Here is a 19,852-nt window from a genome sequence, read left to right on the forward strand (position 1 = left end):
TTCTAACTTAAGAAAAGCATCCTAACTTCCCAAAATCTTAAACTCTCCTAACTTTAAAATAACAGTCCTAACTTTCACTTTTCCACCACTGCTGAAAGGGATGTAGACCCCGCCTTCTGGAGCCGGCCAGCCAATAGGAGCTCTCCCTGGATTACCCTGCTGTTATAAAGCCTGGGGATGCCAAGGCTGCGGGAGAAGCGTGCATTTTAACCAAAAGCGTAAGTGAGCCATCGAAGAGGAGCAGAAACTGACCAAACAAGTTCTCAGCAGGCAGGAAGCAGAAGGTAAAGACAAAAGAAGTAGTGATGGAGCACTCAAAGCAGACGCAGTACAGCTCAAACGAGAAGAAAGACGGCGGCTCCGTGCTGAACGGACACTTTGACGGGATGGTGAAGCGGTCAGCCGCTGCCCAGCCTCCCGGCGCGGAGTCCGGCTCGCACCGGCCGGTGATGGAGAGCTGGAGGGAGGAGCGCACCAGGAGCGTGGAGGACAACGAGATGAGTCTGCCGTGCCTGGCCGCAGCTTACACCACCATCCTGCGGGGACTCGGGGAGGACCCGCAGCGGCAGGGGCTCCTCAAAACCCCCTGGAGGGCAGCCACCGCCATGCAGTTCTTCACCAAGGGCTACCAGGAGAAAATTATCGGTGAGTTTTTTTGTAAATCCTCAAAGCCGCTCAGAGGCTGTTGGGATTTGTCCTGCGTTCAACAGGTGGCAGGTAAGGGAGAGTCATCACAAACTCCATTTACTCCATTTTCTAGGCTGATGTGAATGTAGATGATAAGAAATGAAGACTTTATGAACGATCTGAGGGAAGTGGTGGAATATATATTTACTCAAATACTGTACTAGAAGTAGGTTACAGCTACCTCTACTTGAGTATTTTCTCTTATTACGCTACCGTTATACTTTTCAGTGGGAAATATTGTACTTTCTCCCCCAGTAAGATTTGACATATCGGTTAATAAAAGAATGTAGGCCTATTATGATAGATAGATAGAGCTTTTATTGCCTTTGTGCTCAGAGTAGGCTATAATGAAAACCTGTTAAGCAGCTCAGTAGTGTACATACAATTGAATAACTAGAATAAGTTAAGTAAACAAAACATAAACAAAGGCAACTAGCAAAAATATACATTAAACTTCCCATATACAGCATATAGCCTAAAGTAGATAAAGGTATCTCCATCTCCCCTAGCTACAGCATGAAAATCCTGCTTACACGGTGATGAACACTTAAAAAGTAGCATTACCACAGTGTAAAAATACTCCTTCACTGGCAGAGGACTTGCATTCAACATTTTAAGTAAAATAAGTTAAATGTACATAAAATAGCAAAAGTAAAGTACAGCATTTTATTTGGTCGAGGAGCTAATTTTAACTGTGCCATATGTGTTTGGGTAGTTTACTTGATCGCTTATAGGTTTTAAACATTTTATTCTGCAGATTAATATCTGTCAAATCAATGTCAAAAGTACAATTCCCTGGAAGTAAAAGTAGTTAGTTACTTCCCACCACTGCATTTCAGAGGTAAGTGTTGTTCTTCTTAGCCACAAGCTGAACTATACTTCCCCAAAAAACAATAAAACAGACAAAAATGCGAAACAGGCTTCTTTTATTTTCAAAATATTTCCTTTCATATTAAAATCATGCACACTAAACAGTTTAAATCTTAAACTTTGATAAAGGAACATTACATCAGTTAGAGAGAACATTTTCTCCACAGTTTGACAGATGTGATGCCACATATAGGAGAAAAAGTATTTTATGAATCCAAGGGAACATTTATTTTTTTCACTTGATTTTACACACACATATATATATATATATATATATATATATATATATATATATATATATATATATATATATATATATATATATATACACACACACACACACACACACACACACTAACTGGAGAGGTGCCAGAGTGAGGGGGCTACCCATGGGCAGTTGGGGGTCCGGTGTCTTACTCAAGGCTGTCCGTATGGGGACTTGAACCAGCGACCCTCCAGTCCCCACAAACTGAGCTACAGCTGCCATATTGTGTCTCTGCTGAAGCTGGAAGATGCTTATAATAAAATGTAATGTTCAAACCCCAAATATCCCATCTTTTATGGCTCCTGTGTTATGTCGGTCTTTTGCCAAAATGAATCTGCAACTATTTGAATAATCGATTCATCGTTTAAATCATTAAGACAAAAATGTTTCTCCAAGTGTTCCCCCAATGCATTGTTCTTAATTATTATGGCTGACATTTAGACAACAGATGGTGCACACAATGGAGAAATGATTAATTGAAGGAAAAATATCCAGATGAATCCATGAAGGAATTAAAATGTGTGTTTGAACTGTTAAAATGATGTTGAGGTTCACATTTTTATCTTAAGCAGCTAAATTCAGCTCTCTGAAAACAGGCTTTTCCTGCATGCCGTCTTGTTGAAAGTTAAATTAAAATGCCCAATCAGAGGTGTGTTACAGTTGACAAAAACCTGCCCTTCAACTCGTCAAAGCTTCCTTCTTGTTGTTCCTCTGGCTCATATTTGATCCAGCCAAACCGGCCAGCCTGCTGGTCCAGAGAGTCCCATCCATAAAAAAAAAAAAAAAAAAAAATAGAAAAAGGTTTTTGCTGAGTCACGTGCAGGTCTGGAGGGGTTTCGAACGCATTGTCAGAGTCCACATGTGCCGGCTGCTCCGTGCTACGGCTCGTTGGAGTGGCTGGAGTCAGGAATCCGCCCCCCTCTTCTCCGTCTCAGCCTCCTGCAGAATTCCATCTGGAGGCACTTTGTTCTTTTGTGGGGGTTGTTTTGTGCGTTGCAAAGCTGTAATGTTAAAGGAAGGAATGCAGTGGATAAATGTAAAGAAATCCCAGTGGAAAAAAAAGGTTATGGTGATTCATGATTTCAAACCCGTACGACCTGACCACCCCTCCCCTTCTTCTCACCTCTGAACCTCCAAAGATGGACAGCGTTGAAGATATTGATTGAGATGATGTACACGTGTGTGTGTTTGTTCTGCAGGCAGGGGTGATTGCTCTGTCTGCCTGTGTCGATTGGCTGATGCAGGAGACTCCCCTTTGACTTTTTGGAAAGCAGAGAACACAAAAACATACATTGCTGGATGTTTGTGGAGAGTTAACGCATTTCTTAGTGAGCGTCGCACTGTTTTATCAGTGTGTGTTCACGTGTGTTTGTTTGTCATGTGTTCAGCTTGCACCACAACATGAGCCTAAAATCCTCTTGTTGTCGAGCTTCTGACCAACACAACTGTAAAGAGGAAAAGTTATGCAGAGATTATTCAGGAATTCTGAGCTTGTGATGTCACGGGATTACAGATTAAAATGTTCCTCGGTTTAGTGCACACGTTTTTGCTTTTAATTAATACAAATCATGATATGTATTAGGGATAACAATAGGTCTGTTTTTCTCTTAATGGTTTAGTCTGTAAAATATCATAAAATAAAATGCTAATTATAGTCCCACAGAATGCAAATTGACATATATATATTCAATTTACTATCATTAGTCATGTTTCCATCAACGTATTTTTATGTGCATTTTGAAGTATCGCATTATAAAATGTTGATGGAAACAGAAAAATTAAAAAAAAAAAAAGTTCTGACGCTCGCTTGAGGTGGTTTTTGCCTTTTTCAAAAAAGAGTTAATGCTTAAAATGGGAGATGGAAACAGCTTTGCCGAATAAATTGTGATGTAGCTAACATGTAAGTCACATGACTATAGTCCCGGTATCCATCGGTGGGGGGAAGTATCGGGAAATGGGTCCTATCCAGTGTGCCTTACACTTATGGCACAAGGTGCGTGGTGGAGTTGCGGCTCACTCTAGCCTGTGCCTCAGCCACGTCAGGTAAATTTACAAATTGGTTCAACAGCTTGAACCAAATGTATACACAGCGGTGTACGGTTGTCTTATGGACACCTAATGTCTTTGCCACAACCCTGGATTCTGCACAGGTGGCCAACTTGTACAATGCTACCTCTCTCCATTTAGCCAAAGAACTTAGCTTCTAAACCCTTTGATTTAGCAAGCCGCTTTGCAATCTACAACCATGCGTCAACTTGTGACGAAACTACGCTTTGCGTAGTTTATTCACTCTAAACCAGTTGATGAAAATGCTTCTAATTCGCATTTCCTTTTTTTGCGACATTTTTAAAGTTTGCTTAAAATTCGCTTGACAGTTAGATGGAAACATGACTAATGAAAACAAAGAAAAACTGCAATATATATATTTTTGTTCTAATCATTTTTTAATTGTTATTCAGATAATAGTATTGCATATTAGCCTTTTAGCACATCCTCTAGAGAGCAGTGGTTTTCAAAGTCTGAGACTGTGGGCTTTACCTCAGACAAAAAGACCCCCCCCCTTTAGTTTACTTGCTTAGTTTTGCTCAATCCCTGAATGCCTATGGGATCATGATTACGTTATTTGATCCCATAGACATTTAGCAATTGAGCCAAGGCAACATAATATTGCTGTTATACATAATTTCATACTACACTAAATACATAGAAAAAGGTCTGTCCTAAGACATTTATTAGTTTCTGACTCTGGGAAAATCAGTACCTCTGAACTATCTCTTTAGAGGGCCCATATTATGCTCATTTTAAGTTTCCTACTTGTATTTTTGGTTTCTACTAGAACATGTTTACATGCTTTTAAGTTAATAAAACACTTTATTAAACGCTCCGTTTTAGCTCCTGTCTCTTTAAGCCCCCCTCCCGAAAAAAACCCTCTAAACTTCACCCAGCTTTTAGCCCTCTGATTGGATGTGTCTTACTGCAATGCTCTCTGGGACTTGTAGTTGACTTCTCTCCTAAAGTCATATATTTTATCTTTCAGTGTTCAGTGTAACTTTTTATTGTTTATTCTGAGGATTGAACCAATATCCCATCAAAGGCAAATGTTTGATTTTGGACGATTTAATAAAATTGATGTGACTGCATGAACCCTGGCAGCCTGATGTGATAATACTCTCAATGCTAATGCTTTTGCACTCATACATATGGCCAACAGGTTTCCAGGCAATGGCCCAGATCATTAGGAATAATTGCCATGAAACCTCATGCATATATTCATGTTTCACCTCAAAATGAAATGTAATATTTTGGGTGACTATTTTTGTTGACTGGTTTATGAGCACCCTCCTGGACTAGGCATGCAACGGTATACGTTTTTAATTGAAACTTTAAACTAGGGCTGGGTATTGCCACTGATTTTCCAATTTCAATTCAATTTCCAATTTTTTTTAATTTTGATTTAATATCGATTTGCGTCACTATCAATTCAACTTCAATATTGATTCAATTAGGAATATTTCAGTTACCAATTTAGCTTGGATATGAATACATTTTCTCAGAAAACTAATGCCATTTAATGAACCCTCTAACCTGTTGTGTTATTACAATATTAATGTGATTAATTGAGTGACCAGAAAGCTTTGTACTTTCTTTAGTGCAGAGGCAGTATAAAGCCAAACATCACTCAAATGTCAGATTTTCCTTTGCCAAAATGTAGCCTTATTTTGGAGCGTTATTTCCTTCCTGACAAGCTAGCATGACGTGGTAGTTACCAATGGATCACAGCAGCGACTAACTCAGTGTGTACATTTTTATATGAAATAAGACTCTACAAGCTGCTGCACCCAACACCTGTTTTGAAAGACTGACAGCTAATCATCAGCTGATTGTGTGGTTGTCTAGCAACAAATACACAAAAAAAACCTTTATAGCCTCCAGCTTAAGGCAACACCGAGCACTAGGGAGTCTTAGTAGTAGAGAGTAGTAGAGATTTAGTCAATACATGTCTTTTTAAATTTAAAATTTCCTGAAACTCAGCAGATCTGAAAACAGCATGAACACATAATAGGGGATATGAAAAACTGGGAAATTAACAACAGATTGTGTACATTCTGTGTGTGTGTGTGTGTGTGTGTTAAAAGGCAGGGGCATAAAGGGGTGAGTCATAAATGCAGCCCAGGGTTAAGACTATGTATAGAAAGTGTGTGTGTGTGTGTGTGTGTGTGTGTGTGTGTGTGTGTGTGTGTGTGTGTGTGTGTGTGTGTGTGTGTGTGTGTGTGTGTGTGTGTGTGTGTGTGTGTGTGGTGTGTCCTCGTCACACACACTTCTGGCTGCCTGAACAATAAATGAATAACCTTGTTTATTCAGTCATTCACTCTACCGTTTCCTGTTTCATTCAGAACGTGTCAACATGTGGCCTGTGTGTTTGTGTGTGTGGTACTCATTCACTCTCTCACACACACACACACACACACACACACACACACAATACATCACTATTGAATGTAGAGCTGATGATGAGTAAGACTGTCATTACCTGATAACTTCCTCGTCTTTCTGTCACCCAGGGTGTCCGAACCGGCAGTCTTCGCCAGCTGCCCTTTATTTAGTTAAGGTTGACTTAATGTTATTTTCCTTCAGCGCGTGTGTGTGTGTGTGTGTGTGTGTGTGTGTGATGCAACTTTAACTCTGAGGGTGTAAAAAGCTGTAATGAGAGTATCCGTATAATATAACGTTATTATGTTTACTGTTACGTTTCTCCGCCATGTTTCATTCATAAAATAGTGATGCCGAGGCGGCAGGAAAGACGAGGATACAACAAAATATATAGTTTTCATACATACTTTTGTATACATAATATATTTTAGTGTATTATCATAATTTGTTTAACGTGCAAATATTTATTTTTTACCTCAACCTTAAACCAGATAAAGACTCGCGCCCCCCCTGTGATCTTTGCCGCCCCCCCCTGGGGGTGCCCGGACCCCAGGTTGGGAACCACTGCTGTAGACTGTATTTAATGACATAGAATTACATTTGAAGAACCAGGCTAAATGTGCATTATTTACCGGTTTATATCAAAATGTTAAAGTGTGCTGCAACTAGGATGTGCTAGGCAACAGCAAACATAACGGCAACAACAGTGTTAGGGCCCTATCTTGCACCCGGCGCAGAGCAAAGCCTGACGCAAGTGTTTTTGCTAGTTTAAGACTGACACAGTTGTCAATTTCCCGTCCAGCACCCATGTCTTTTAAGTAGCAAATGCACCTGTGCCCATCTGTACGCCCATGGGCGTGCTGGTCTTACAGGGAGGTGTGTTCAGGTGCATTCTTGGTGTATTGCTATCTGGAAGCAGTGGGAAGTGATCGTGCCACTGACCAACAAAATCCTGGTCTAAAGTCAATAGCGCAGCATTTCATTGTTATTTTAACAGCAAATTAGTAAAATGCGCCTAGGCTCGTGCACAGCGCAGCAGCACACAAACATGCAAAAGATTACAAATAAAAATATTACGGTGCAAATCCTCCATCATAATAGCAATGCGCCAAGATACAACTGCGCCTGGCTTTTAAAGGGAATGGGAGATTGACACTTTGATTGGTTTATTGCATGTTACGCCCAAAACACACCTATGAATTAATGAAGACACAAGTACAACCCTTTTGAACCATGCAACCGGAGCACAGACACTTTTTTTCCACTGTGAAACATTCAAAAGTGGAATTTGCCTCTGCAAAATAGCCTCGGGAAGTAACTTGTTTTGGTGGAACACATGTACATTCAAAAGTTGTTTTAGTCGTGCAACCAAAGAAAACTCAGATTGGACAGATAGTCTAGCTAGCTGTCTGGATTTACCCTGCAGAGATCTGAGGAGCAGTTAACCATAGTCCTCACAAATCCACCGGAGGTTAGAACACCAACAAACATGAGGGACATCTGGCGGCACCGGACCAATCTTGGAAGTGGAATGTCGAGGATATACACTATGGCGGCGAGGAACTGCAACTATCAGAATAATCAGTAGACTCATGGTTTGTGGTGCCGGAGGAGAAGCTAGTTGTCCAAAAGCAGAACACCTCACCTGCAGAGAAAACGCAGATAAAAGTGCCAAATAAGATCAAGAGACATCATGAAACAAAACAACAACGTGTGTTGTGTGTGGTGGGGGGAAAGATCTTCCTGATGACGGGTGCCATGGCATTGTGACTCACAATGCGTCATAATCAGACAAACAAAAAAGGTTAAAAAATAAATAAATAAAAGAGACATTTGAATGTGTTAAACGATCTGCTGCCCTGTTTACATACACACACACACAGTCGTTCAATAAGCTGCAGAGACTGAAGCAACAAGTCCGTTGTTTCTGTGAACCGCCCCTCCGCGTTCTTTCCAACAGATTGCCAGTCAGGAAATTAAAAAATGCCGCGGTGAGAGCGAGAGGCGTCTGCGTCGTCACAAACAGATAAAGCGGTTTATTGAACCCCCGGCAACTGAAAAAAGCAATAACGCAACAACAGGAAGGAGCGTATGGAAGCAGAGCTATAATTAGACTTTGGTGTTTGCCAGAGAGTAACACCGATAAAATGAGGCGGATCAACAGTGGAGGTGAACCGGATGTGCCTGCTGGTTTCCAGGAGTGACACAGGACCGTTTTTATATACTTTAAAATATCCAGAGATAAACTCTTGCAAAATACAGCAAATAAGGCACAAGTAATAAGTAAACAACCTCAACTGAATCTGTAAATAATTCCACACACTTAAACCAATTAAAATTACATATTCATTAAATACTGATGAAAATGTATACTAAAATGCAGTAATTTGTCAGTAAATTGATGAAAAGTCAATATACAATAAAAAAATAGATTGAATGAATGAATAAATCCAGCAGATGGACTTATTGTGAAATTAATATACAGAAAGATAGTTAACACATGGCCGCCTACACATGGCTTTAGGGTGGTAGCTAATTATTATGTAAATCTGTAAATAAATAAAAATGTGTTTAAAAAGTAGAGATGGCCCGATACCATTTTTTGCTTCCCGATACCGATTCCGATACCTGAACTTGTGTATCGCCCGATACCGAGTACCGATCCGATACCAGTGTGTCATATGTTTTATTATGTTTACTAACTGTATACTACTATCCCTGTATGGATGTGATATGATTTCTATCTTTGTGAAACATGAACAAACACAAACCATGAATGCAACAGAACTTTCTTTTATTGTCCAGTTTGACAGTCAGTTATAACGGAAAAAGAACATAAATAAACTACTTTAACGTAGATTTTCTTTAGGGCTTTATTACGTGGCATTGGATCGGTGCATAAACTCCAGTACTTCCCGATACCGGCATTTTAGGCAGTATCGGAGCCGATACCGATACTGGTATCTCTATTAAAAAGGGACACTTTTTTTGGGAGTTACAGGAGATTCTTCTTTATTCGTTTCATCGCTCCTCCATGTTTTCTTCTCCGCAGACGTGCTAAACGACGCCATCTTCGACGAAGACCACGACGAGATGGTGATCGTCAAAGACATCGACATGTTCTCCATGTGTGAACATCACTTGGTGCCCATCTTCGGCAGGGTGAGCACAGACAACTCTTCCTCCTCGGAAGAAGAAGCTGGTAGTTTTTCATTTAAATTTGTATTTCATTTAGTACGAATGTTAAGATCACACTAGTCTGAGGATGCTGTTTCCGGACTCTGACACCTGAAGTATTTTTTTTTTTTTTTTTTTTTATGTTGTGACATGGGTCTTAAATTTCATTCATAATGGTCTTAAAAAGTCTTAAATTTGACTTGGTGAAACCTGCAGAAACCCTGGTCCGTTTGTCTACAAGTCAGAGTTGTGAACATTCGTGATCCCCAGAGGAACAGCCAAGTCAGTTTGCTTTTTGATAAAATCAATAAAGGGGACTTTTTCTCTTAGAGGAAGCTGCAAATATGTATATTTTAATACAACAAGAAATTGTCACACAAAAATGGTAAGAGATGCGTGTCTTGAAAAAAACATTTATCTGGAGGCTGCTGGTCTGACCAGCAGAGAACATGAGAAACAATCAGATTAGCTGAGATCTGTTTATCCTGCCTTTTGTTTTGTCTGTTTTAGCCTCCACCTCCCTGCTGCTTTCACATCATTACTCTCCACTAAGAAACCCGATTGGCCTCTTCCCTCTTTCTGATTCTCTGTCCGTTGTTTCCCTCCACCGTCAGCCGCAGGTGCATGTCGTTTAAGACAAAAGGGACTGGCAGCTGATCCTTTTCTACCGCTGTAAATTGGCTCTGATGACAGCAGTGAATCACACAAACACTTAGCACACCTGTGTGTGTGTGTGTGTGTGTGTGTGTGTGTGTGTGTGTGTGTGTGTGTGTGTGTGTGTGCGCGCGGTGGCCATCAGGTGGCTGTTTATGTCCCTAAACCTCTTCCCTTCCTCCCCTCTTGTCATCGTCAGCAGTGTTGCCTCTTATCCAGCCTCTCTCATCTGTCCGTCTGTCTGTTGTGTCTCTCAGTGACTCACCACCTCCTCTTCCTCCTCCTCCTCTTCCTCCTCTTCTTTCTCCATTGTTGGTCAGATGGCTTGCGGGTAGACACTGGCTGTTTGATAAACTGTCTCAATGTCTGCAGCACAAAAGCAGTTTATCACTATCTGTATCCACACCTGAAGAGAAAATACACTGCAGCATTTTCAGTCAAATCATTTGGTCTCATATTCGGCCTTTAAAAGTCCCCTAAAATGGTATCATTACTTCGTCAATGTGATGTATTTCTTATTGAAAGTGGTCATCGAGGGGTCACTCTCAAGTATAAACCGAACGGCTTCTAGAGAGAAAGGCAGTTTGAGGGGTTTTGATCCCTACTTTGAGTGTGTCCGTGGACATTTCTTTCATGTTGTCCCCCATCTCTTTTCGGTCATTGCCTGCCCCAAATAATATACAAACAAATATATAGATATAAATCAGAAAGGCAGGGAAAAATGTTGTTTTCTAGGAAGCTGAAATGCCCATTTCTTTTCTTTAAAGGTCCAATATGTAATATATTTACTGTAATAAATCCAAAAATGACCCCAATGCGTCAACAGATATTAAGGAAACATGCTAAGTTGAAATACTGACAACAATGCTAATGCCAGTATTTTCCGGCATTTTGAAATGTCCGTTCCGTGACAGAATTCTGTTTGTGTTTTGTTATCAACAGCCAGTAAAGTGATCCCAACTGGTCCTGGCTAACACCGCCATGCTAACCCTGCTAACTGCTAACGTTACCGGAGGACCAGGCAAGCGGGCCACGGCTGTTTACAACGTGTAGTTTGCAGTGTGTTTAGCGATTGTTGCTGTAATTCTGAGCCAATAAAGTGTGTTCAGTCGGGTGGAGAAGACGGCGAGGTAGTGGTATTTTTAGCGGTTCCTACCGTAATTCTAAGCCTAGGAAGTGTGTCTGTCTGTCGGGTGGAGAAGACGGCGAGGTTGTGGGGTTTTTAGCGGTTCCTACCGTAATGCTAAGATGAAACTGCGTCTGTCAGTTGGGTATCTGATGTGGGTCTGGCTTGTCAGGCTAATGGGACGTAGAAATAAGCGCTGAAAATGTGAAGAAAAATTTAACAATTTAAAACGAGGTTTTCAAAGTTGACGGGAAGACAACACAAGGGTTAAGTGTGAATAAAATTCTGCACACACATCCAAAGTATTTTCCATTTGATGGAATGATGCAGCCATTAGAAACACGGGTTAAAATATTTCATATACACTGAGTTTATTTCCTAAATTTAAAGCAACAAAATACTACACAAGAGATAAGAGGAGCTCTCACACAGGCACACAGCCCAGATATTATCACCTTATAAAGTTATGGTTAAAATTATAGCAAACAGTTGCCTATATAAACATCTGTTAGACGCAGAGCAACATTAGCATTCATTTAGAGTCATATTCACTCACTGTTAGTGACTTACTATCCACCAACTCTTGTCTGTCTGCCGTGCGATGAAGGTCAGGTCATGTACAGTTTATCAGAGCTTAGTTTGCTTTAAACGAACCGTAAATGTGCCGTAAAACCAAACCTATTAACTAAAAGTGGCTTAAATGAAAGATTCCTCTCATTCTTTATTATGTATTTATTTATGTTGGACCTGGCCACATCGTCGATCCCAGCATGTGCCGGTAAACATGAATAACGTGAGCAGATAAGTGAAAAAGCAGCCGTCACAGTCGGTCTGTTTGATGTCAATATGTCAGGCCGCTCCAGCAGAGAAGGAGGAAACTGGAAGAAAAAGAGATCTTTGCACGCTTGTTGCCGCTGCCCTTTCTCTCCTCTCGTCAACAAATTTCGTTTGACATTTGAGTGGAGCCCGTGTGTGCGTGCGTTTGTGCGTCAGGCGTTTGTGTGTAAGAGAATTAGAGCCTGCAGACATCCTCAGCACTGATTCTACAGCTGATGACTCCGTCTCTTCCTTCCATCGTCTGTTGTTTATCCACCAGCTTGGCTCTCGCCTTTTGTTGCCGCGTTTGTCCGTGTGTCTCTTTGTATTGGTCATTATAAAACAAACGTGTGTTATACTTCACCTCAGCGATTATTTTACACTACAAGAGCTACTAACTTAAAGTACGTCTAATGGCAAACCTCTGGTTTTTCAGGAAAACCACTAGTTGTATTGTAAAGTAAAAGGCAGGCGGAGGTTCAAGTGAATTAAGTTCTGTGTAACAAAATTTAAAATGGAGGAGGAAAACATGATGGAGTTATTGTCACTAGAGTGGCGAGGCTTGGACCCAAATGCAGAGAAGACGGGGCAGTGTAGAATTCAAAGATTTAATAAAGCAAAGGGTATACAAAAAGAGTCCTGAAGAAACAGGCAAAATATTTCCAAAAAGTACGGAGGGTTACAAAAGACCAGGAACACAGAACAAACTGGAACAACAACAACATACCAGACCAGACAAGACAAGACAAGAGAAGAATGACACGACAGTACACACCACCACAATCCAAGACAATGATCTCTTTCTTCCCCCCCCCCCGACACACCGAAAACACAGAGACTAAATACACAAGTAAACGAGGGATAACAAGGGGCAGGTGACACAAGGGCTGGTGACCAGGTGAGAGACATCAGGGCGGAGCAGACAATCACAAAGGCGGTGTCACTGCCCAATGTGAGTCAAGTGCAGATGTGAGTCGCGCATGCTCAGATTTAAACGGTTTACGGCATAACGTGTCTTACTGAAATTTGTGAAATCCATAAAATAATAAACGTTTCTCTTTACATACAATAACTAACTATCTATGATTGTTTGATTGCTAACGTTAGCTCAAAATGCCATTCAAGTAACCGCCTTTGTTGTGTTTGATTGCTAACTTGTAGCTAGCAGTCATTTCAAAAACGTTTTAGCTATGATTGTTTGATTGCTAACGTTAGCTCATAAAGCCGTTAGCATCTTGGAGGCTAATTGTCGCAAAGTGACGCATTCACAACTCACATCTGCACTCATCGCAAAGTGACAGGCGGGAAAACCAAAAGACAGGAAGTAAAACAACACATGGAAGAACAGAGGAACTACCAAAATAAAACAGGAAATGGAAAAGCAACAGAAAACATGAAACCAACTTAACACAGGAACTTGACAAGACGTGACGGTTATCATGTTGATGTGAAATAAAAGTTAAGAATCATCCTCTGGGGACCATAAATGTCAGGATATTTTACATCAGTTTAATTTAGAATATTGTTATTTTATGTACAAAAATCTCTTTCATTTACAAAAACAAGCCCAAAAATGAGTAGCAGCGGTGTGCACATTCATCTGCTCCCATGAACTCCTGCATCCATCCGTCTCGCCTCCAGCAGTGATTCTGGTTAACATTTTATCTGAGCTTGGATCAGATCCAATTCAAAACAACTCAGTTTGCACAACAAGTCCTTTATCCTTAAGTGAAAACAGGATTAACTACAGTAGTATAAAATGTCTGATATTGAATTTGCTCGCTGTGTGCAGGTTCACATCGGTTACCTGCCCAACAAGAGAGTCCTGGGCCTCAGTAAGCTGGCCAGGTGAGTACATTTACTTGAATTATGTGTGCATGTGTGATAGACACTGAGAGCTAGTGTGTATTTAAGCTGATTATTAAAAGGTGTGTGTGTGTGTGTGTGTGTGTGTGTGTGTGTGTGTGTGTGTGTGTGTGTGTGTGTGTTAGTATCTAGTGTTGAATCTGATCCCACTGACCCCAATACCTTTAGGCTTATCACACTAACACGCTTTACTAACCCAGTACTTGACATGACATGATGAGAACAGCTAAACCATTCACACTTTTTAAGACAAAAACAAAGCTCCTGGGCTGCTGTAGATTGTCGCTCCAGCTGCACACTGGGTGGCAATGATTAACACATATAACATTTTGTTTCTACACTTTTTGATCTGAGAGAAAGTAAGGAAACACTGCAGGGTTATAGGACGGTTTCAATGGAAATTCTGGTTTCATACACCTCGGGTCTTATTTTCATAGTTTTTTGGCTGAGATCTGGCAGCATGACAGACAGCAAACGGTGAAATGATCTCTCAACACCCATCACAGTTTACTGACTGACCTTCTGCTTCAACCTGCTGTACTTCCTGCACACTGAGGGATAATTAGAGACATTTCCAGTACGCTGACTTTCAGTTTGACTTCCAAATAAATCGGTTCAGATAATCTGGATAAATAGTTGGCTTGTTCGACCTGTTTGATTGTCTCGCTGCTCGTGCTTCTTGCCCCGTCTTGAATTTTTCCTTTAGAGTGCTCATATTATGCTTTTTGGCTTTTTCCCTTTCCTTTATTGTTATATATCTTTTTTTGTGCACATTACAGGTTTACAAAGTGAAAAAGCCCAAAGTCCCCCCCAAAGGGACTTACCATCTCCAACAGAAAACACTGTTCACAAACTGCTCCAAACAGCTCTATTGTAGTCCAGCCTTTACTTCAGAGACAAACGTGGTCACTTTGTAACACACGTTATAATGCTCGCCTAGCTGCTAGCATGGCACGCCCTCATACTCTGCTTCTGAATGGCTAGTAGTCCTTACCTAGGTACTGAGCATGTGCAACTCCCAACAAAGATGGCACAGAAGTGAGATGCCTCACTCTGTAGCTAAAACAGAGAATGCAACACACAAGGTGAAAAGAGGAGCTGCATAAATGTGTACAACAAAAATATGGTGTTTTTTGAAAATTAAACCATGTAAACCTATTCTTTTACAACCTTTAAATACAATTATGCACCTGAAAATGAGCATAATATGAGCACTTTAAGATTAGTAGAGAATATATGTATGTAGAATTTCATAAGACTTCAAGTACTTGCCCTGATGAAAGCCTAAATTGCCGAAACGCTTTGTCATGTTTTAATAATTTAGCCGAGAATATATAAAAGGCTTTTTAAACTTTACCCTTTTAAGGGCTGAAACATCTGAACTATCCCTTTTAAGGTAACGATATAAAAAAAAAAAAGTTTATTTAATATAGCCCCTTTTACAGACAGTCACAAAGTGCTTCACAAGAGAAAATAAAAAAAAATCTGAACTAATGACAGTAAAATGAACAAGCAAAAAAGAACAATGGAAATTAAAATGTCAAACTTAAAAACCAAATTACAAACATGAGACAAAAGATAGCGTCTTCAGCTGCTTTTTAAAAACGCAAACAAAGACTTCAGGTCGTATGACACACACAGATTCATATTAATATGCACGTAAGGAGGGAGCGCACCAGGCAGGAACAGGTGTGGAAATACAACATCAAATTTCTGTTCAAGAGACTTGTTTTAAAAAAATAAATTCCTCTGCAGCTTCTTTTTCCTCTCACGCCTTCACATCAAAGGTCCACACTAGGACCGGACGATGGACATTTTCATGTGAAGCAGCTTTTTCCCTATTTTTATCCTCTTGCCTTTCTTTAATGTGCGTACAGCACGCCCTGCCTCTCCTCGTGCTGCACGTTTGGCCTGGTGACATTTTCTCGGAGGTTGCTGAGGTTGGATTTGTCCGAAGTGGTTTTGCTCACAGAGAAGAGCAACAGGTCGGAGGTGAAGACCGGGTCCTTTCTGCAGATCTCTTCATTTTTCCTCCGCTCCCTCGTCAGGCCAGAAATAGCTTTCAAATGACTGTTGTTTTTATTTTGGTGCCTTCACATGGGGTTGGGTTTATGTTGTTCGCGAAAAAATGTCCACACGAGCGACCTCAGTTTATGACATGTGACATAAGCTGACATTTAAAAAGATGGGGGAGCTCAATGAAGTTAAAGCTCCATTGTGTAATGTTTTGAGTTGATTCTTAGCAAAAAAAACTTTGTTCTTTCACAAATATGTGCTCATTTTATGTGTAATTACTTCCACCAACTAATCAAAGTATTCTCGTAAGCGTAGAATCTGCCATTCAGAATCATTCAGAATACAGACGAGCGAGTTGCTCAAATGTATTCTGCCATGTTGCGCCTCCATCTTAAAAATACATTAGCCAAAGAGGGACACACCTCCGCCTTTTGCGCTTTTACACTCAGTGGCACCGTGACGAATGCCAGGGGGAGATTACTCGATCTGCCGGCAGATCTGAAAGCCTGGTGAAGATGGAGGATCACGCTGATACTTTACTAACATTAGCTTGCATTCGTTTGGGAAACCTGATTTTAGCAATGAAATGGTACCAAAATATAAAAAAACGTAAAACTATTCTTACACTGGAAGGAACACTCACGGATAAAGCTGTTCTTCTTGGAATAATACGGCCACCGTAGGAGTTAAAATGCGATCAGAATGGGGGGGCTAGAAAGTAATATTCAGTTGGTTGTCATATACAATTTCACCGCTAGATGGGAGAAATTCTTACACAATGTAGCTTTAAAGTAGCTGTACTCAGAAAGAAAAGTTGAAAAGATTAAAACCAACAATGCTACTAGTCACTACACTTTGCACCAGTCTTGTATAAAGTACTTGAAAGCCAGACCCACATCCAGATGTTGGGTCTGGGAACTCACCATTGGCAGGGCCCAATCCGAGGGGCGGGATAAACGGTTGTCTTTCAAATTTCCTCTGCACGTAATAGGATAGCACTACAACCAACCAGAGCAACGAAGAGCAGAGCTAGTTGATAGATTCAACTTTTCCTGTATCAAGACGGCAAAATTTCAAACTCATCTTCCTTTTTTAAGAATGACTTCAGTGCCGTTCTTTGTTCTTTTCTTAAAGAAAAGCTGAACTCCGAGTCTTCCAGAGTCGCGGCCAAAGCCGATTCCAAAGACAGCTCTTCGCTAGCAGCAGCCATAAGCCCGCCCACCGACTCTGTACACGATGTGATTGGCCCGGCCAGAGTTTGGCTTTTCCAGCTCGTAACCCAACGGAGAGTTGCTAGACCCCCTGGCTGCAAATTACATCTGCTGCCGCTAGGGTGCGTCTAGATTTCTAGGCTACTTGAAAGCAATACTTGAGTAAAAGTACAAGTTTAATACCAGAAAACTACTTTGGTAGAAGTTAAAGTCACCTTTTAGAATATTACTTGAGTAAAAGTCTGAAAATGTCCGATATTTACTGCACTTGAGTATCAAAAGTAATCTTCTGATATTAAATGTACTTAATTATTAGAAGTAAAACCAAACTTTGATTATGAAATGTATGGCCAAAGGTGTGGCAACACTATCTTAGCACCGCCCGTTCAAAGCTGTCGCCGGGGTGTTCGTTGTCTGTTGCTGTTGGTGCTTCAATGACACTATCAGTTATTATGCTTCCTCATCTTCTGCTTTAGTTTTGGTCGAGGTTTTTTTGGCCATCAAGGATCAATGATTCGCCAAACCTGCTTTTTTCCAGATGTAACAAATTTCTTCTGATTTTATTTTGTAGTAACAAGTAACTAAGATGCTTAGGGGGAATGTAGTGGAGTAAAAGTAAAAGTTTCCGAAAATATAAATTACAAAGTAAAGTGTACAGATAGGTGAAAATTCTACAAAGTATTTGTACTTTGTTACATTAACACTGCTTTGCACTAACTTCCATCCTGGACTATACATCGGTCCATTGCACACAGTGCTTAAACTACAGCTATTTTGTATACATTTGTCTCTGTTTTGGTATTTATGGTTTATTCTTATTAATGTTTAATAGCCTATGTTTGTTTGTATGTATATATGCACCCAATCACTAAGGCAAATTCCATGTAGTTCCACTACTGTGGCAATAAACTGTTTTCTGATTTCTGATTTCTGATTCTGGTCCGTCTCTCAACATTTTCCAACTTCCCTGTAGCTCGACTGAAAACATCAGTTTAAAAATAGTTAAATCTTTTTAAAAGTCTCAGTAATTTGCTAAAACAACTGGTTACTGTAGTTTTTAGGAAATAGTACAGTTGTTGGGGACTATTTTCAGCGAGGGATAAATCCACATTTGGTGCTCTAGTGAGTATTTGTCAGCAAATATCAGCAGGACGGTGTGTGTGTTTGTGTGTTTGTGTGTGTTTGTGGGATTGAGTCGAAATAACCTAGTGTGTGTGTGTTCATGGTAATAAAGGTAATAAAAGAAACATGTCAGCCAGTGCAGCAGTGTGGCTCACTGATGTGTTTTGTATTACTGAGGTCTTTTCTCTCTCCCCCTCCCTCCCTCCCTCCCTCCATCAGGATTGTTGAAATCTACAGCCGTCGACTCCAAGGCAAGTGAAAGTCTGCTATTACACAAACACAGATTCTTGAGGTCAGTGTTTTTGTTTGAATGTGTCGTGGCTCATGTCTGTCCGTATGTCCGTCTACAGTTCAGGAGAGGTTGACCAAACAAATCGCCGTGGCGATCACCGAGGCCCTGCAGCCGACCGGCGTCGGCGTGGTCATTGAGGCAACGTGCGTATCTGAGGACACAAAAACTGATTGAAATATCCGTTTTATTCCCTCTTCTTTTATTTCCTTTCTTTTCCTCCCACCTCATTTACCTTCTCTCCTCTTTTCTCCTCCCCTCGTTTCCTTTCACTTAATCCCTCGTTTCGTGAAAACCACTGAACCACTCCATTACTGTATTTCTATGACTTCATTTCCTGTTGTTTATTTCCCTTTTTGTTTCATTTGCTCCTTTCCTTCACCTCTATGTTATTACTTTCTTTTACTGCATTTTCATTACATTTATTTCCATCAACTGATTTCCTTACATTCACTTTTTCTTTAACATATCTTCATTTCCTTCACCTGTTCTTTCTTTTTTTATACTTTTTGCTTCTTTTACCTCTGTTCTATTACTCTCTTCCTTTCCTTCACCGCCTCGTTCTTTCTTTATTCTTTTCATGCTCTCCTCTCCTTGCATTATTCCAATTCATTCCTACTATGTTCCATATGTTCCTCTCCTCTCCACGTTTGAATCTAATCTAATTTTCGCGTCTTTTCGCTTCCTGTACGTTTGAACTCGCCTCTCGTCCTCTCTGCAGCCACATGTGTATGGTGATGCGAGGCGTTCAGAAGATGAACAGTAAAACCGTCACCAGCACCATGTTGGGAGTTTTCAGGGAAGATCCAAAAACCCGAGACGAGTTTCTGACGCTGATCAGAAGCTGAGAAGGACGAAGCCCTTTCTCCTCTTCCTCACGTTGCCTGGGGTTACCTCCACCTGCATGGACCAGCCGCCGTGCTACCTGTGTGTGTGTGTGTGTGTGTGTGTGTGTGTGTGTGTGTGTGTGTGTGTGTGTGTGTGTGTGTGGGGGGTTTGTTTAACTATATTCGTGGGGTCCAAAACCCGGGAGTCCAGTATACTTGTGGGGTCCCAACAGCTTTGTGGGGCCAAAATGCTGGACCCCACAAGTTTAAAGGGCTGTTTGAGGGTTAAGACTTGGTTTTAGGATTAGGGTTAGAATTAGGTTATGGTTAGGGTGAGGGTAAGGGTAAGGGTTAGGTATTTAGTTGTGATGGTTAAGGTGAAGGTTAGGGGCTAGGGAATGCATTATATCAATGACGGGTCCCCACAAAGATAGTGCCACGAACCTGTGTGTGTGTGTGTGTGTGTGTGTTTCCATCTCACCAACAGTGACAGAG

The 19,852-nt window shown here is 40.8% G+C and overlaps 1 protein-coding gene across 1 annotated transcript; it reads left to right on the top strand.

The window, feature by feature from the left end:
• Positions 1–204: 204 nt before the first annotated feature.
• On the top strand, positions 205–19,490 carry gch1 (GTP cyclohydrolase 1). Its single transcript, XM_028581443.1, has 6 exons — positions 205–645; positions 9,306–9,415; positions 13,819–13,874; positions 18,461–18,492; positions 18,592–18,676; positions 19,252–19,490. Exons 1-6 carry the CDS (start codon positions 306–308, stop codon positions 19,376–19,378), a joined length of 750 nt encoding a protein of 249 aa, XP_028437244.1. The 5' UTR covers positions 205–305; the 3' UTR covers positions 19,379–19,490.
• Positions 19,491–19,852: the final 362 nt, after the last annotated feature.

This window comes from Perca flavescens, chromosome 1, assembly GCF_004354835.1.
Source record: "Perca flavescens isolate YP-PL-M2 chromosome 1, PFLA_1.0, whole genome shotgun sequence".
Lineage (NCBI taxonomy): Eukaryota > Metazoa > Chordata > Actinopteri > Perciformes > Percidae > Perca > Perca flavescens.

Bases quoted from the DNA above. Each gene is read 5' to 3' on its own strand.
- gch1 (XM_028581443.1), top strand. From the start codon at position 306: ATGGAGCACTCAAAGCAGACGCAGTACAGCTCAAACGAGAAGAAAGAC. The intron at 646-9,305 runs GTGAGTTTTTTT...TCTTCTCCGCAG, and splicing joins CTACCAGGAGAAAATTATCG to ACGTGCTAAACGACGCCATC. The intron at 18,677-19,251 runs GTGCGTATCTGA...TCCTCTCTGCAG, and splicing joins GGCGTGGTCATTGAGGCAAC to CCACATGTGTATGGTGATGC.